Source organism: Bombina bombina, chromosome 7 (genome assembly GCF_027579735.1).
Source record: "Bombina bombina isolate aBomBom1 chromosome 7, aBomBom1.pri, whole genome shotgun sequence".
Lineage (NCBI taxonomy): Eukaryota > Metazoa > Chordata > Amphibia > Anura > Bombinatoridae > Bombina > Bombina bombina.
Window position 1 is genome coordinate 390788665 of NC_069505.1, and position 19440 is coordinate 390808104.

Sequence of the window (19440 nt, forward strand, 5' to 3'; positions counted from 1 at the left end):
GCAGTAGGAGCTTTGCTTATTAACTATATAGTATCCAGTCAGCCTGTATATTGGGGGACTTCAGGGTAAATGTCCTGGTTTCCATAGTAAAACCAGGGACTTCCAGACCCTGCCCACTGTCTAGCTGACTCCACCCACAATCTAAAGCACTGCCCATGCACAAACTATAGCCCCACCCATCCACTCACGGCTTGACCCACAAAACTGGGACCACACTACCCACAAGTCTCTCTCACCTCTGATTTCCAGGTAGCCTCCAGGCAATGGTGGGAGGTATGTTATTTTACTGTAATTTAATAAATAACTAATATATATGTGGGTATAAAACATTTTAGATGGTGTTTTCTATAACGCATATAAAAACTAGCAATTAAAGGGACATTAAACCCAACATTTTTCTTTCATGATTCAAATAGAGAATACATTTTTTTTTAAAAGTTTCCAATTTATTTCAAGTATCAAATTTATTTCATTCTCATAATATTCTTTGTTGAAGAGATATCTAGCTAGGTAGCGTGCACATGCTTGAAGCACTACATGACAGGAAATAGTGCTGCCATCTAGTGCTCCAGCTAATGTATAACACTGTTGCAAAACTGCTGCTATATAGTGCTGCAGACACATGCACACTCCTGAGCTTACATTTCTGGTTTTCAACAAAGGATAACAAGAAAACGAAGAAAATGTGATAATAGAAGTAAATTAGAAAGTTGTTGTTGAATGTTATGTTCTATCTACATCACGAAAGAAACATTTTGGGTTTTATGTCCTTTTAAATGTTAAAAATGATTGTTTTTTTTGTTGTTACACGAAAAAGTTTAAGGCAGTGCTGTTCACCTATAAATTGATGATAATAAGAAATGCACTGCACACAAAGAATACTGCTGTATTAATGCTCACTAGTGGATAAAAACAGCTATTGGTGGAGGGGAACATGCCTGGACAAGTACAGTCCTATGCAAAAGTTTAAGCACCCTTGACAATTTCCATGATTTTCAGTTATAAATAATTGGGTGTTTGGATCAGCAATGTCATTTTGATCTATCAAATAACTGAAGGACACAGTAACACTTCTGTAGTGAGATTAGGGTTATTGGATTAACAGAAAATGTGCAATATGCATCCAAACGAAATTAGACAGGTGCATAAATTTGGGCACCCTTGTCATTTTGTTGATTTGAATACCTGTTACTACCTAGCACTGATTAATTGGAACACACAATTGGTTTGGTGAGCCCATTAAGCCTTGAACTTCATAGACAGGTGCATCCAATCATGAGAAAAGGTATTTAAGGTGGCCAATTGCAAGTTGTTCTCTTTGACTCTCCTCTAAAGAGTGGCAACATGGGGGCCTCAAAACAACTCTCAAATGACCTGAAAACAAAGATTGTTCAACATTATGGTTTAGAGGAAGGCTACAAAAAGCAATCACAGAGATTTAAGCTGTCAGTGTCCACTGTAAGGAACAGAGTAGCTTGAGGCATGCAAACGCACATTTGGACAAGCCAGCTTCATTTTGGAAGAAGGTGCTGTGGACTGATGAAACAAAGATTGAGTTATTTTGTCATAAGAAGGGGCGTTATGCATGGTGGCAAAAGAACACAGCTTTCCAAGACAAACACTTGCTACCTACAGTAAAATTTGGTGGATGTTCCATCATGCTGTGGTGCTGTGTGGCCAGTGCCGGTACTGGGGATCTTGTTAAAGTTGAGGGTCACATGGATTCCACTCAATATCGGCAGATACTGGAGAATAATGTTGAGGAATCAGTCACAAAGTTGAAGTTACGCCAGAGCTGGATATTATAAGACAACGACCCAAAACACTGCTCAAAATCTACTCTGGCATTTATGCAGAGGAACAAGTACAATGTTCTGGAATAACCATCCCAGTCCCCAGACCTGAATATCATTGAAAATCTGTGGGGTGATTTGAAGAAGGCTGTCCATGCTCGGCAACCATCAAACATAACTGAACTGGAGATGTTTTGCAAGGAGGAATGGTCCAAAATACCTTCATCCAGAATCCAGACACTCATTACAGGCTATAGGAAGCGCTTAGAGGCTGTTTCTGCTAAAGGAGGCTCTACTAAATATTATTGCGATATTTCTGTTGGGGTGCCCAAATTTATGCACCTGTCTAATTTTGTTTTGATGCATATTGCACATTTTTTGTTAATCCAATAAACCTCATTTCATTACTGAAATTTTACTGTGTCCTTCAGTTATTTGATAAATAAAAATGAAATTGCTGATCCAAACACCCAATTATTTATAAATGAAAATCATGGAAATTGTCAGGGGTGCCTAAACTTTTGCATACGACTGTATATATGCATATACACACATATATGTACACAAGCGCATACACGTATGTATGCATGTATGTATCACACACAAACTTCACATATGCATACATACACGTATATAAGCGCAGACTATGCAAACACGTATTTATACACATATGCAAGCACACATGAACACATATGCATACATACAAGTACATAAGCGCGGACGTGTGCAAACACGAATTTATACACATATGCAAGCACACACAAACACATATGCATACATACATGTACATAAGCGCAGATGTGCACACACACGTATTTATACACATATGCAAGCGCATACAAACACATATGAATGCACATATATATATATATATATATATATATATATATACACAGGTACACAAGCTCACATAAACATAAGCATACACATACACAGGCACATGTCTATCTATCTATTGGGTTTTTGTAAAGCGCGGCTACTCAGCCGTAAGGGTCTCAAGGCGCTTGGGGTTGCTGCAGTTCAGTCAAAGAGCCAGGTCTTGAGGTCCTTTCTGAACATAGTTAGGGAGGTAGCTTGTCTGAGGTGCAGCGGGATAGTGTTCCATGTCTTGGCTGCCAGGTGAGAGAAGGCTCTGCCTCTAGCTGTGGTCTTTCTGATGCAGGGGATGACTGTGAGGGCTTGGTCGTCCAATGAAAGCTGTCAGGCGGGGGTGTAGAAAGTGACGCGGTGGTTGATGTATTCGGGACCGATGTTGTGGAGGGCCTTGAACGTGTGGGTGAGAAGCTTGAACGCGATCCTTTTGTTGATGGGTAGCCAGTGCTGGCCTCGCAGGTGTTTGGTGATGTGGCATTGGTGAGGGAGGTTGAGGATGAGTCTGGCCTAGGCGTTCTGGATGTGCTGGACTCTGATTTGGAGCTTGATGGTGGATCCGGCGTAGAGTGCGTTGCCGTAGTCCAGTCGGCTGCTGACGAGGGCGTGGGTGACTGTTTTCCTGGTCTCGGTTGGGATCCACTTGAAGATCCTTCGCAGCAGGTGGAATATGTGGAAGCATGAAGAGGAGACGGCTTTGACTTGTCGGTCCATGGAGAGCGATGAGTCTAGGATGATGCCTAGGTTTGGTGCGTGGTCGGTGGGGGTAGGCGGGTGTCCAAGAGCTGTGGGCCACCAGGAGTTATCCCAGACGGATGTGGTAGGTCCGAGGAGGACTTCGGTCTTGTCTGCGTTCAGCTTGAGGCAGTTGTCTCTCATCCAGGCGGCGACTGCTGTCATCCTTTTGTGGATGTTTTTCTTGGCAGTGGTGGGGTCTCTGGTGAGTGAGAGGACCAGTTGGGTGTCATTGGCGTAGGAAATGATGTTGAGGTCATGTTGTCGGAAGATGGCGGCGAGGGGAGCTATGTAGATGTTGAAGAGGGTAGAGCTCAGTGAAGAGCCTTGGGATACACCGCAGCTGATATCTGTGGGCTTGGAGATGAAGGGTGGGAGTCTCACTTACTGGGTTCTGCCAGTGAGGAAGGAGGTGATCCATTCCAGGGCTTTGTCGTGGTTGCCGGCATCGTGTAGGCAGGTACGGAGGGTGCGGTAGGAGATGGTGTTGAATGCTGCTGAGAGCTCCAGGAGGATGAGGGCGGCGGTCTTTTCTTGGTCGAGTAGGGTGTGGATGTGGTCTGTGACAGCGAGGAGGGTGGTCTCTGTGCTGTGGTTGCTCCTGAATCCGGACTGGGAGGGGTCCAAGGTGTGGTTGGCTTTAATGTGGTCTACTAGTTGAGCGTTGGTTGCCTTCTCGATGACTGTGACCAGAAGGGGAGTAGTGAGATGGGACAGAAGTTCTTAAGGTCCTTGGGGTCTGCTGTGGGTTTCTTCAGCAGGGGTTCACCTCTGCGTGCTTCCAGTCTTCCAGGAAGGTGCTGGTCTCGATGGAGCAGTTTATGGTGCGGCGGAGTTCGGGGCGAAGGTGTCACCCGCTTTGTTGAAGATGTGATACAGGCATTGGTCCGAGGATGCTCCGGAGTGGATCGATCTCATGATCTTTAGGGTGTCCTCTGTGGTGAGGGGGGTCCAGATGGTCCGTGGGGAGTAGGCAGAAGTGTTTATGGGTGCAGTGTCGGTTGGGGTTAGTGGGTCGGCGGTGGTGGGTGAGGTCTGGGGCGCAAGGCTGTCGTAGATGTCGACGATCTTGCGATGTAAGTATATGGCGAGGTTGTCAAAGAGGTCCTGGGAGGGCGGGATGTTGTTGGTGTCACTGTTTGGAGCATTCTTTGATGACTGTGAACAGCTCCTTGCTGTTGTGGGCACTGGCGTTTACTCTGTCTTGGATTGCTGTTTTCTTGGTGGTTTATATGAGGTAGTGGTGGGTGGTGATGGCTTCTTTGTAGGCAGTTTTGTCTGTAGGGGTCTTGCTGGATCTCCAGGTTCTCTTTAGTCGTCTGCAGTGGCGTTTGGAGTCCTGGAGGGCGGGGGTGAACCAGCTGGCCTTGTTGGTGGGTTGGCAGCTGAACCGTTTCTTGAGGGGGGGCGAGGGTGTTGGTGCAGTCATTTATCCAGCAGTGGAGGTTGTGGGTGGAGGAGTTGGCATCTGTGGAGGTCGCTGGGGTGGAGTACAGCTGGTCTTTGGTGATGTTGTTCCACGGGGCGGATGGTGCTGCCGAAGGTGTCTGGTGGGTTTCTTGAAGGAGAAGTGTATGCAGTGGTGGTCGGTCCAATGGAGTTTGGTGATGTGGTTGACTGAGACGTGGTTGCAAGCGAAGATGATCGGGTCTAGGGTGTGTCCGGCTATGTGGGTTGAGGAGTTGACAAGTTGCTTCAGTCCGATGGTTCCAAGGTTTTCCAGAAGGTTGGTTGTGGTCGTTGGGGTTGTCTAGGTGGAAGTTGAGTTTGCAGAGGAGGATGTAGTCCGTTGAGGGTAGGGCATGGGGTGCAATGTGGTCGGTGATGTAGTCACAAAAGGCGGGGCGTGGTCCGGGAGGTCTGTAGATGAAGGTGCCATGGAGGGTGGTGTTGGGGATGACCTGGATCTTGAAGTGTAGGTGTAGTCTGGTGATTTGTCGTCGGATCTGGTTGTGACGTGGAGGGAGTGTTTGTGGACGATAGCGATGCCTCCTCCAGGTCGGTTGCTGCGGTCCTTGTGGGTTATCTTGTAGCCGTCAGGGATGTGGAGTCGAGCAGGTTCCAGATTTCGACGGCATGCTTGTGAACGGAGCAGGTGTAGAGGAGGATGCAGTTGAGGTGGTTGCGGCTGTTTTTGCATGGGTCGACTGGTTGGGTTGTGGACCGAAGGGAGAAGAATGAGCAGTTGTGGCAGGTGAAGGGTCCTCTGGTGTTTGTCGGTGATATGTGGTGACAGGCGGACAATCTGCCGGTCTCGTGAGCGCAGAGGGTGTAGGTGTCATAACGGTGGTGGCTGCAGGAACCAGGGCGCTGGGCGCGGTCAAGGCACAGACGGGATTGCCTTTAAGTAGAGGAGGAAAGTGGGAGGACTGGGCAACTTGGAGGCATTTTTACGGCCCTGGGTAGTGGTGTGAGCAGCCATGAAGGGGAAGCAGCAGGAGTGGCAGAGAGGCAGAGCCTTGTCACACAAGTCTACAATATAAAAGGAGTTGTAGTAATGTGTGCTTAATTGTTTTTTGTTTGTTTTTTTCCAATTAAAGGCTAGATTACAAGTGGAGCGCAATTTAGCGCTCCCGCTCGAGAGTATACTTTGCTAGATGGATGTTTTTGTGGGAGTTGGTAGTGCGTGCATTACAAGTTGAGCAAAGTAGTAAGCAAAACTCAATGCATACTAACAAATTATTGTGACCACGTTAACTTCTCCCAATAAAAGTCAATAGAGAGCGCAAACTGAAAGGAAACCTAAAACCTATTCTCGCGCTCTAACCTTACAGGATTTATGAAAATGTCACATTCCAATGTTCTTCACATACAGAATAATGTACTTTTTATTGTAAATTCATATTTCTATAAATATATTTATATATACCTATAGATATATAAGTACAGATATGTATTTTACATAAATATCAGATATATATATATATTTATTCATAAAAAGTACATAATTTTCTATCGCCTAGATTACGAGTTTTGCTCTAAACAGGGTGCGAAACTAACGCCAAAAAGTTGCGTTATTTCACTCTCCATAGCGCTGCCTTTACGAGTTACTGAAAAGCCTCCTTGTGCTGTGTGTTATGGTGCGTTAAGTTCTATACCGCACAAAATCGAAGGGCTGATTTGACGTGCTCGTGCATGCTTCCCTCCATAGACATTAATGGGGAGAGTGTTAGAAAAAAAATCTAACACCTGAAGTACGAGATAAAAAATCTCCCTAACACAACCCCATATTGTCTATGGGAAAAAAAAGTTACAGCCAACAGAATTTCAGAAGCTCTCATCCTATTGGCTGTTTTGAACAGCCGATAGGATTTCAGTAGCTCTCATCCTATTGGCTGATTTGAATTTCCAAAATCAAATCAGCCAATAGGAATGCAAGAAACGCCATTTTAAATTGCGTACCTTGCATTGAAGATTCAGTATATGGCGGTGTATGAAGTGGATGCTCCGCGCCGGATGTCTTCAGGATGGACCCGCTCCGCGCCGCTGGGATAAAGATAGAAGATGCCGCCTGGATGAAGATTGAGCCGCCGGGATGAAGATCCTTCAAGTGGGACTTCAGCAACTGTGAGTGGATCTTCGGGGGTTAGTGTTAGGATTTTTTAAACTTTGTGGGTGTTTTTTTTTTTTTAGTTTAGGGTTAGGGCAATGCAATAGAGCTAAATGCCCTTTTAAGGCAATGCCCTACAAAAGGACTTTTTAAGGGCTATTGGTAGTTTATTTTAGATTAGGTTTTTTGGGGAGATTTTTTTTTTTTTTTAAATGGGTATTAGAATAGGAATAATGTTTATTATTTTTGATAATTTGTTTGTTATTTTGTGTAATGTATTTTTTTCGTTTTGGGGTGGGTTTTTATTTTTAGATTAGGGCTTGGGCATTTCATAAAAGAGCTGAATGCCCTTTTAAGGGCAGGAAAAACAGCTAAACGCCCTTTTAAGGGCAATGCCCATACAAATGCCCTGTTCAGGGCAATGGGTAGATTAAGTTTTAATTTATTTTTATTTTGTGGGTTTGGGGGGTGCAGGGTTGTAATAATATTAGGGGGTGTTTGTTTTGTTTTGTAGCAAAAGAGCTGTTAACTTTAGGGCAATGCCCTACAAAAGGCCCTTTTAAGGGCCCACAAAAGGCTCTTTTAAGGGCCCTTGGTAGTTTATTATAGATTAGGTTTTTAAATTTTGGGGTGTGTCCTTTGGGTATTAGAATAGAAATAATTTTTATTGTTTTACATAATTTCGTTTGTTATTTTTTGTAATGGTAGGTTTTTTTATATTTTGTAATTATAGTGTTTTTTTATTTTTTGTAATGGTAGATTTTTTAATTTTTTGTAATGGTAGGTTTTAGTGTAAGGCAGATTAGGTTTTATTTCACAGGTAAGTTTGTATTTATTTTATCTAGGTAGTTAGTCTACCTAGTTAAAATAAATACAAACTTAGCTGTGAAATAAAAATAAAACCTAAGCTAGCTACAATATAACTATTAGTTATATTGTACCTAGCTTAGGTTTTATTTCACAGGTAAACCTGTATTTAGTTTTAAATAGGTATTATTTAGTTAATAATTGTAATTTTAATTTAGCTCTATTTTAACTATGTTAAAGTTAGGGGGTGTTAGGGTTAGGGTTACGTTAGGGTTAGGTTTAGGGGTTAATATAGTTTAATTTAGGTTGTTGCGATGTGGGGGGATGCCAGTTTAAGGGTTAATAGGTTGGAATAGGGGTTAATAGATTTATTATAGTGTGGGCGATGTTGGGGTGAAGGGGAATAGGGATTAATAACTTTAGTATAGTGGCAGAGATATATCGGGAGCGGCAGATTAGGGGTTAATAGATTTATTTAGGTGGCAGCGATATCGGGAGCAGCTAAACAGGGTGTGAATTAGGGGTTAATAACATGATGTAGGTAGCAGAGATGTAGGGGGCAGCAGATTAGGGGTGTTTAGACGTAGGGTTTATGTTAGGGTGTTAGGTTTAAACGCTATTTTTTTCCCCCCATAGACATCAATGGGACTGCGTTACGGAGCTTTTCTTTCCGCAATTGCAGATGTTAGGCTTTTTCTGACCCGCTCTCCCCATTGATGTCTATGGGGGAAGCTTGCACGAGCACGTCAAAACAGTGATTGAATTGTGTGCGGTATGGAGCTCAACGCAATCATATCGCTCGCACAAGCCGGCTGTTTGAAAACTTGTAATGGTGGCGCTATAGAGGGTTAAATAACGCAACTATTACTACATTTGTTAATTTCCCTATAGCGCGCATAACTCGTAATCTAAGTGAGAGAAAATAATGTACTTTTTATTATTAAAGGGACAATCTTCTTTTTTATTTAATCCCTTTATTATTCATTCCCCAGTTTTGCACAGAAAACATGGTTATATCAATATGTTTTATCTCTGTGATTACCTTGTATCTAAGCCTATTATGACAGCCACCTGATCACATGGCTATTTATTTATTATCTATTGACTTGCATTTTAGCCAATTAGTGCAGTGTCATCCACAGCCTACGGGCGTGAGCACAATGTTATCTAATTGGCAAACAGGAACTAGCAGTCTCAAGCTAATAAAAAAGCATGTGACAAGAGGCTGTCTGTAGTGGCAGAAATTTAGAGATTTAAAGGTTATAAAGTATATTAATATAACAATGTTGGTTGTGCAAAGCTGGGGAATGGGTAGTAAAGGCATTATCTGTCTTTTTAAACAATAACAATTTTGGTGTTGACTGTCCCTTTAATTATATATTTCTATTTATATATCTGATAATGTTCATGTAAAATACATATCTATACCTATATATCTAGCTCACGGCTCTGTTGTTGGCTACCATGGTTACCCGGTCAGATATGCTTATAACATTTATGCCCACTATATTGTGTATTCTGTCTCCTCTTGTGCCTGCTTGCTGCATTGTTGGTGTATGCGCATTAGATCTAATTAGTATGCATATTGCTGATTTAGATGTTATATGTGCTATATATGTCACATTTGGGTTACACCAATACAAAACTACGTTGACACGGCTGACTACTCCTCCCCCAGGGGGCGGGTCTAACGTGTAGAGCGTGTTTGTTTGGTTTTATTGGGTATAAAGTCACGGTGGTGGTAAGTGTAACTGTTGATTTTCTGTCTGTCTGAGGACGAGCTGACTCAGCTTGAAAACGTTCACACATTAAAGTGGATACTTATGTAAGTCCTTTGGAGTGCGCTTTTTTTCTTTAGGACTATCTATAGGAATAGATATACAGGTATAGGTTTATATAAATTAATATAGAGAGAAATATGTATCATGTAAGTGAAGAACATTGGAATGTGAAATATGTACAGTACATATACATTAAAACATATACATATTATATATATATATATATATATATGCATACACATATTTAGACATGTATATGTATGTATTTCTATGTTGCAGTCCTTTGCCTGACTTTTTTTTCTATTACCTGAGACCTCATATCTTTGAGCCCTTATAACTTTTAATGCAATTTTTAAAATAATGTTTATCAGACAAGTGTTTTTACGAGCGTAACTGTACATTTACATGTATTTTCGATGTATTTTGTTCAACTTTTGTGTCTTGCCTAATAGCTAACCAGAGCTCTGAAGTCGCACTAACCCGATGTGCGCGCAAAGAGCCGCAAAATACTAACATATCGCTCACGTGCAATAGTTATTTTCATTTACATCCATTGCATACCTCACAACATTAACCTGATATCTTTCAGGACTCAGAGGTCTAGGCCTTGTGAGAGAGGGTTGTGGGAGGAGCTGCAAATGTTTTGTGAATGGGACTGCAATTGGAGGGGGCAGAGTTGTGGTGACTGTGGGCGGGGCCTTGCTGTTCCTGTAAACTAGAAGACTTGCACAAAGGACATCAAGGCAAGAGTGACAGTGACAATTCTGCAATAAACAGGTCCATTGGAAGCCAATGTGGTCAGGAAAAAGAAGTAAACCAATAAAATGCATAAACAATATAGTGATTTCTAAGCAGAACATTACTAACAATAAGTAACTGACCTGCAGCCGGTACTTGCGTCTGAGCTGGGGGCACTCTTGCTTGTTGGGGTGCAGGCTTTGCCGCAGTCTTTGCAGTATCCACCGGCTCTATTTTTGGCTGCAATGACATTTTTTAAATAAAAAGACACACAATGAATCTGATATTATGACTGTAGAATAGTAGTTTTTTCATTTGTGCCGATTTTCTCAAAACCAAATTAAAGGTCAGGTCTAGGGTGGGAGGTTTTTTACTTTAATTCCTCAATTTTTATTTTCAATTTTAATTGTCCACCTTTTTTGCTTCTATTTCTCCTGTATACATTATTTTACTATCTGCATACAAAAGACACGTTTAAAAGCAATCAATTAAAATATTTGTTAGTACAATTTGCATTGTTTTGCAATCCAGGGACACACCCCTTAAACATCCTCTTGAGTGTATAATTTCTTCCTCGATATGGCCAATCGGGGAAGATTTAAATTAACTTCTGTATGTGTTAACCAATCACAGTGTGGGATGCAAAAGCGTCAGTGTTCTGCTTTCCATTAAATGCACTTCAGCTTTCCTTAAAGCATTTGAATAACTACAGTTTTCAGATTTAAATCACAGGAAAATCTGGCAAATTAAAAGGGCATTGCAACGTTTTTAATTAATCCCTTTATGGGGAATTACATTTCACATTTAAAGTCCCTTAAGAGATGTTCTTAATTATCTAACTCTAATTCTTTAACCCTTTGATTGCTGAGCCATTTCCATCCCTGTGCTGAGCTGTTTTTGAGTTTTTAGATGCTGTTCACATATAAACCCTACTTTAGGTATTTTTTTTGTGTGTGAGAAACTCACACATATTTAAGGGAGCTGAGATTGAGGGTTTTGATACTTACCCCTCATCCAGCACCCAGGGAAAGTAAAGACAAAATTAAACTTGTTGGATTATAGAGCATACAAAATTATACAACTTCCCAGTTGACTTATATTATCAATTTAGATTAGTTCTCTTGATATCCTTTGTTAAAGAGTAATCCTAGGTGTGCTCAGGAGCATGCATGTGTCTTTAGCTACCTGGCAACAGTGTTTGTAACAATGCTTATAGCTATTGTTTACTTTTCAACAAAGGATACTAAAAGAACAAATCAAATTGACAATAGATATAAATAGATATATAATAAATTGGAAAATTGTTTATTATTGTATACTCTATCTGAAAGTTTAATGAAAGTTTATATTTTACTTTACTGTCACGGGCATGGATGGAAATGATCAAGCTGACCCTTGCACAGGCAGACCTCACTTAAAGGAAACCCCAATTTTATTACAGAGGGTACACTTTTTTTAAAAGTTTCCAATTTACTTCCATTATCAAATTTGCGTCGTTCTCATGGTATTCTTTGTTGAAGAGATACCTATGTAGGTAACTGGAGCACTACATGGAAGGAAATAGCGCTGCCCTCTAGTGTTCTTGCAAATGGATACAATTCTTGCAAAACTATGCTGCCATATAGTGCTCCGGATACGTTCAACAAAAGATACAAATAGATTGAAGAAAATGAGATAATAGAAGTAAATAATAAAGTTGTTTAACATTGCATGCCCTATCTGAATCGTCAACAACAAAAATTGAGCTTCATGTCCCTTCAATTCTCAAAAAAACAAGCCTGAGTTTGAAATTCCAAAATTCCCAGGAGTGGGGAGTTGCTTCCCATAGCAAGTAAATAAAGCTCTTTGGAATGCAGAATCTTCCAAAGGAGAGCAGATATAGGAATTTAACTCCTGGCCACTAGGAGGAAAAGATTCCTAAAGCTCTAAGAGCACTAAATCCATCAAATCTACTTCATACTGCTGAATGGCAGAGATCTAAACTCACATACGCCACTTCCCAACTGAGAATGTGAAAAGCTTCCTTCATTGCAGAATTCATACAGTTTTGGAGACTGATTTATATAACCTCACCTATTTTATCACATATAATCCTGACAAACAGGCAATGATAGTCTTTAAAAAAAACTGCCATGATCTCCTAAGTGTTTATTGGCAGATAGGAGACCAGAGAAGACAATCTTCTTTGAACGTTGATGATTCTAGACTACACCCACTGAACAGACTAGTGTTTGTAAAGATTACAGTTGAACTAATCTGTAATGTGCTCCTCTGTTGGTACAATCTGCTTTTTACCAACCACTAATGATCTGGTCCCACAAAAGTTAACAGTGAATCTAACCCTATCCCACCTACCGTAACCGTAACCATGTCCTACCACAGTTCCTACTAACACCGCTTAAACTTAACAAGAAAAAGAGGGCAGGGTACAGGATAAATTTTGACACTGAGCCCAATAATCCAAAATCCTAGTTTATTAGTCAGGTCAATCAAGACTGCTTTTCTTTTCTATCAAGCTGGACAATTCCTGGACATTAGACAAAATGGACTTAAGGTTTATGTTTTATAGTATTGTTTATTTCAAGGGAGACAGTTTAAGTACTGAGAATGATGCAATGGGGAAGGAGCTCTCATAAATTTTTTTACCACTGGGATTTGAATTTCTTATGAGCAGCTATTTATAGGAGTGGAATTCCAGCAATGTAACTTGGGCTAGATTTCCATTTTGTCAAAATTATTAATGAGAGGACTAGTAACTATCAACAACCCTTCTGCTAATAATTGTAACAAAATAATGACAGACTAATGTAAAAATTAAACTTTCATATAGCAGAAGGACCATTAAATGCTGCTAAATATCCTCTTGAAACACGTTTTGCCCATAGCAGCAGGGAAATGTTCTCATTAGAAAATATCAATAGTCCCTCAGTGAGAAGATTGAAATCCAGCACTATAGACCAATGGGACATGTTACAGGTTATTTCTTCTGTGTGTTAAAGGCTGTATGTATGGGCTGCAAACAATCATGATGAATGACCTGGGGGGTGAGTTTAGCAGAAATGGGGAACTGAACTGACAGGGGTCTAACTCCCTTTTCACAAAGGTAGCAAAAAATCCTTCAGTCTAAAGCAGAGAATGGCCCACAATTCCATATTCCAAATAGGTTGAAAGATACCTTTCATATAAGGGAACAAAATATATCTGGCTTTAGAACCTCCTGGGTATAGATAACTGTAATTGCTCTTTATGGTGGATGTAGGTAGCGTTACTTGTATACCCTTTCAGTATCAATGTTCAATAATGATTCCTCAGTACCAAAAGTAAAATTTAATGTTTATTCAACAAACAAACAATTCCAACTGCAACATTTCGGCCATCTTGGTCTTAACCATGATTAAAGCCAAGATGGCCGAAACGTTGCAGTAGGAATTGTTTGTTTGCTGAATAAACATTGCATTTTACTGTTGGTGCTGAGGAATCTTTATTGGACATTCCTATAAGGGAAGGTCTTCCTGTAAAGTTCTACCTATTTCAAATGGAATAAAGCAAGAACCCACTAATGTGATATTATCACAGAAACATGAAAGCAAAGGTAGTAATTAAAAGTTATAGTTTAAAAGTGATATAATTACTTACAGTCATTGATGGCTGAGCACTAGGCGTTGGAGTCTGCTGTGGTTTTGCTGTTTGTGAAGGTTGTTGCTGCTGTTGGGGTGGGCGTGAAGCAGGCTGCACTTGTGATGATTGCTGCTGTGGCTGCGGTGGCTGCTGTTGTTGGGATGGTTGCTGTTGCTGCTGCTGTGCTTGTGCCCTAGATGGTTGGTGAGAGCCTTGCTGATGAGCAGTTGGTGGGTGAGTGCTTTGATGAGATGATTGCTGATGAGGCGACTGATGAGAGGATTGTTGTGAAGATCCAACTGGTTGCTGTTGTTGCCTGGAAGGTTGCTGCTGTGACTGCTGTTGTCTTGATTGTTGCCCAGGTTGCTGTTGTCTTGTTTGTTGTGATTGTTGGTGGTGAGGCTGGGATTCAGTCTTTTGTTGTTGTGATGTTTGGGGTTGCCTCTGTGACTTTTGTGATTCAGAAGTATGGTGATAACTTGATGCTGATCTTGACTCTCTTGACTGAGACACATAGTCAGCAGAGCTTGAAGGGTACCCAGACTGTGTTCTTGAATCAGACTGTTGAGACTTCTTCAAAGAAGAAGAAGTAGAAGAAGGGTGTGAATGAGGACGGGGATCATGGCGCCCTTGCTCTCTCATGTACTGTTTAGATGAACGTCTGGATTGATCTTCAGGATGACGAGATGAAGAATGTCTTCCGGATTCTCCATGTCTGTGATCTTTATTAGATGAGTGACGAGACTGAGAATAGTCATCATGTTGCCACATGTCTTCATCTGGGGGTTCATCATAATCATGGTAAGTGTGTTTAACTGGCATTTTCTTCTGTGATGAAGAGTGTGAACTATAGTACTTTGAGCGAGCCTCCCTGGGTTTATCAAACCAATCCGTTTCCTCCTGACCCAAATGATAGGCTTTGGAAACCAAAAATAAATCATGGTCAACAATTGTGACCATTTATATTAGAGTAGAGTAGACTGAAGCCATGCAACACAGGTAAAAGGAGCAGCTTTTGACATGCAAGAACTGCATGGAAATACACCACAGGACCAAAACTTGACTGCTACAAAAAGTTAGATTGCACCATGCGATTACACATATTAAACAATAAACACAATTAAGCTTTTAAGTGCACCATGCTGACACATAAAAAATAGAGAAAAAAGAAAGAAAATGAAAGGCACACAATGCAAGCTCGAGCAATGATATAGTTCTATGAAGTGCATGTGACATAAAATATAGGCAATTATCTCCAGCATGCTGAGATATCACCATTTATAGCCTTTACCTTCACTGTCTGAGACAACACAGTGTGTGTCATCCATCATGTAATTTTCTTCTTGTTTATATGTGTGGGTCCTTGGCACTTCTTTGACATGTTCTTGCACATCAGGCAGCGAATGACTGGAACAAAACTGAGGACAACTCTCTGCTGCTGACTGAGACACGTGTCCACCAGATGAATGAGAGACACCTTTAGACTTTCCGAGGGGACTAACTGGACTTTCCTCTTCTGAAGCCTGTGTCCGCACTGGAGCTCTTCCTCGGCTTTGACTCATATTAAGAGAGGAAGGTTTTGTGCTTGATTTATGGTATCTGTCTGCACAATCTCGTTCATAGGATTTGCTCCTGCTGCTTCCAGAATCTCTACTTGATTTTTCTATACCATAACTAGAAGCTGATCTTGATCGACTTCCACTGCCATATATTCGATCATCTTCCTCTACCATTTCTCGACTAGAAACACCATAGTACTTTTGCTGTTCATACACATTTTTCTTCAATCCATAAGTAATCTCATCCTGAAGCTTTTTTGCTCTTGATGACACACTATTGTTGTTGCTAACAGATGTGGTCACAGGATAAGAAGCTGCAAGGTCAGACTCTACATCTTTTGCCTCCTCAATAGGAGAGAACTTTGAGATTTTTTGCTCCATCCCCTGTTTTCGATGCTTGCTGCGTTTGGAGGAAACTACAGCTGGTGCCAGGTTTTTCGATGAATGTTTGTGCATCCCAGAATTGGATCCATGTTTGTCTAAACGTGTGCTGTGTCTAGAATCACTTTCACCATAATAGTAGTTACCGCTACCAGAATCACGGCCATTATTTTCAGAACTTCTCTGATAGCTGCTTTTGCCTCTGTAGTCTGAGCTATGGTGATCATACATATCTTCTTCAGACTCCTCTTCAACCCTAGAATAACAACATTTGTTTGAACTTTCAGCTTCAACATGACCATTTTTTTCTTTTACTTGGCGCCCATTACTGCTCTGTGGGAGAGACTGAGGAAGAGGCTCTACTTTTTGGCTTTCTGCTGGAGGTGGGTTTTCTTTGGTAAGTTCACTTATATCTTCAATCATCACATAGTTACGGGGGATATTTTGCTCAAGATTACTATAAAGAGAATCTGATGTGTAACTACTTGAAGGGCTTTCCGCTCCATTACCTCTCTCTGCAGGCCTTCCCTCTGGAGCCTTGTACTGGTCAAAGTTACTGGCCACTGTAGTGCTACTAAAGGCTGTATCAGGCGTAGCTGATGATATTACCACAGTTGGGTTTGCAATCACTTCATAGTTAGTAGATACTTTGTGCTCTAAGTCAGCTAGTGATGTCTGTCTTGGTTTTTGATGGGTAGTATGGGTATCACCCTGTGGTTGAAAGCCTGAATTTAAAGTTGGTTGCAATGAAGACTGGTTTGCATATGTTGTCTGAGCCTGATAAGGATTTGGTTGACGAAAACCTGAATGGCTTTGAAGACCAAGATCTGATTGGTACGTTGTAGTCTGAGCAACAGTGTGAGTTTGATATGAACTTTGCATGGGATAACCAGATATCGAAGACTGAAAGCTAGTTTGAGATGGACCGTTACTGGATACAGAATACTGAGGTTGTTGAAATCGTGTCTGCTGAATTGTGGTTGATACAGGGGCTACATTATGACCAGTGGTATATTGGTAACTGTTAGGTGTGTAACTAGATGTTGCTGTTTGGAACTGCTGTGTGGTCTGAAAGTCAGAATACTGGGTGTTAGTGCCAGTCCTATTTAAAAGAGTATTGCTATCATAGCCAGAAATTCGGATGTTGTTGAGCTCGCTATCTGACATATAATCCCTGTTCTCACCCAAACATCTTAGGTATGAGAAATCTTGTGTACCCCCTCTATCTTTGCCAACAGTCTCTTTTCTTTGAGTTATACCAAGTTCTAAATATTTTAACTTGGCATCTATCTCCTTTTCCTCCTCTTCTAGCTCAGCTTGCTGCTTCCGAAGCTTTGTGGATTCTTGTTCTACCATCTTGAGGTCATGATCAATGGTTTTAAGGAAACCAACTTTCGGTAGCTGCATAGCTTGACTTCCCATCATCTTCTGAGTGAGATTGGGCATGTACATTTGAGAATGAGCCTGACTGGTAATAAGGGGAAGATGAGCTTCTTCAGGAGGAGGGCTGGGTAGGGTTCTCTTCACTTTGCGTGTCAAAGTGTTTGGTTGGAAAGCTGAAATCTACAAGGAATAAAATAAATGTATATATCTCCAATTTTATTTTAACAACAAAAGAAGATATTTGATTATTATTATTTGGTTACTATTATTTAAACATACACTAAAGAGGTTTGCTTTTTCATTTAGACTCTTTTGTTTAAAGATATCGTAAAAGGAAGGTGAATATTAGCATAATTAATTTATTACAAGTATTAAATCCTATAAATATTTGTATACATGGTTTAGATTAGAGTTGCCAAAACTCTGTCCTCATTGTATGATTATCCCTCTCAGAAAAGATGCATGAACTTAGTCGTAAGACTGTATTTGGCCACCCCTGGTTAAGATTATATATTCAAAATTATATATTATTTTTAATAAATGTCTTCATAAAGTATAACCATATCATAAAGATGGGTAGATAGACTGTGCAGATTGGCTGGAGTAGTTAGAAACACCTCCCGGAAGTTTGAGAAATTAATAACCCCAGACCATTCCTCTTCCTGCTTGAGTAATGCCACCTATTTCTAAGCAAGAACTTGTATCAAGAAAAGAAAGAGATAGGAGTTGAACATGACATGGCTTTGAGAAGTATAAGGACTATACAAAAATGTATTACAAGCACAATATATAAGATCTTCCTACCAAAAGCTGTTTGTAACTCATTACACCGGTAAAATTTAGACCACTTGGCTGCTAAATAAAATCACTCCACAATAAATGGTTCAAAAAGCTGCAACCACTTGAAAGGAATGGGCTGGAATCTTAAAAGAAACAATTGTTTGTCCTAAAATGATAAGTCACCATGACTGTAAAGAGAATACTCTTGGTTAAATCATTTTAAAAGCATAATGGCCTTTCCTGACACCTGAATAAAGAACTAAAAATTAGCTTCCAAATAATATTTGAGAGAACTGAAAGCATCAGAAACATCAGATATGTGTAGAAGAGCATCTTGCTTGTTTCTAGTGTTCAGCAGCATAAAGAAACCACTGTTAATATTAATATGTAATTCATATCCTGAAAACAAAAACACCTTAGTAAGAAATTACCATTCTGAGCACTGCTTGATGAAAAATAATAAGGATTGACTATAAGAAGGACCACCAGCTCAGAAACTTACATAGTTGCATACAAAGCTACCAGATAGTTAATAACTTTAAATACACTTTCTGCAATGGCTCAATTTGATGATGATGTAGAAACTTCATAACTCTATTTAGAGTCCAGAAGACAACAGGATCTTTGAGGGCAATACAAAATCATACCAGAAAGAAAGTCAGATCATAAGTATAAAAATCTTCTGCTGAAACTGAAGAACTGAAACTGGAGGAAGTCCACAATCTACTGAATACATACAGAGATAAAAAGTTCTAAGGGATATTCCTTCCCTCCAACTATTTGCCCGAACTGACCCAAACCTTGCAAAATATTAGATTGATAGATTTAAATGCCTTTAGAAATAAGCTTATCTGAGTGGCCTTCACCTTTGAGTAACCTAATCCCCAGTGTCACTACCTTTGCTTTGATAAATAAATAGCCCCAAAAACAGAGGCTGTGAAGTAAAAAAAAACCCTACTAGATGCAAATAACAAGTTCTCTTGGGCTAGAAAGGCACCAGGCACCTCTCGCATTGTCATGTTTAATCTCTTGAATCAATTGCGGAAAAAAAAAACAATTAAAGGAAATAAAGCTCAAAAGAGACATATTTGCCTCAACAGATTGCTTCTAATGAAATTATTGATAAGCTTGCAGTTGTCCTTTGTTGCTATAAACTCTTTTTCTGATAACCTTGGTTTCTGGTAAAATCCAAATTTCTAGAGACCCCTGCCAAGATGAAGCTTCTGAGGACTAAAGATTGTCAGATAATTTAGAATATGTATTGTGGATATTGTCTTGAGCTGAATTTCTGTCTACCCAATGATCCATCCATCTTCTCACATTATGAACCTGTTGCTATACCCCCTTGATGAGGGAGCATTAACCTGTTCTAAAACAATTCAAAAGAATGGAATTGGTGAAACTGCTGAATTCTTCTTCCATTGGAGCAACTGTCTCTTATCAAC

General features: G+C 40.4%; 1 protein-coding gene across 1 annotated transcript in view; it reads right to left on the reverse strand.

Annotated features, from left to right (window-relative positions):
* The window catches only part of BSN (bassoon presynaptic cytomatrix protein), a 551915-nt gene that overhangs the window by 127220 nt on the left and 405255 nt on the right, over positions 1-19440 (reverse strand). The window contains exons 5-7 of the mRNA XM_053689411.1: positions 15184-17395; positions 13911-14809; positions 10418-10514 (exon numbers count right to left, since the gene is read on the reverse strand). Coding sequence (XP_053545386.1) covers positions 10418-10514; positions 13911-14809; positions 15184-17395 — 3208 coding nt within the window. The remainder of the gene's footprint in view (positions 1-10417; positions 10515-13910; positions 14810-15183; positions 17396-19440) is intronic.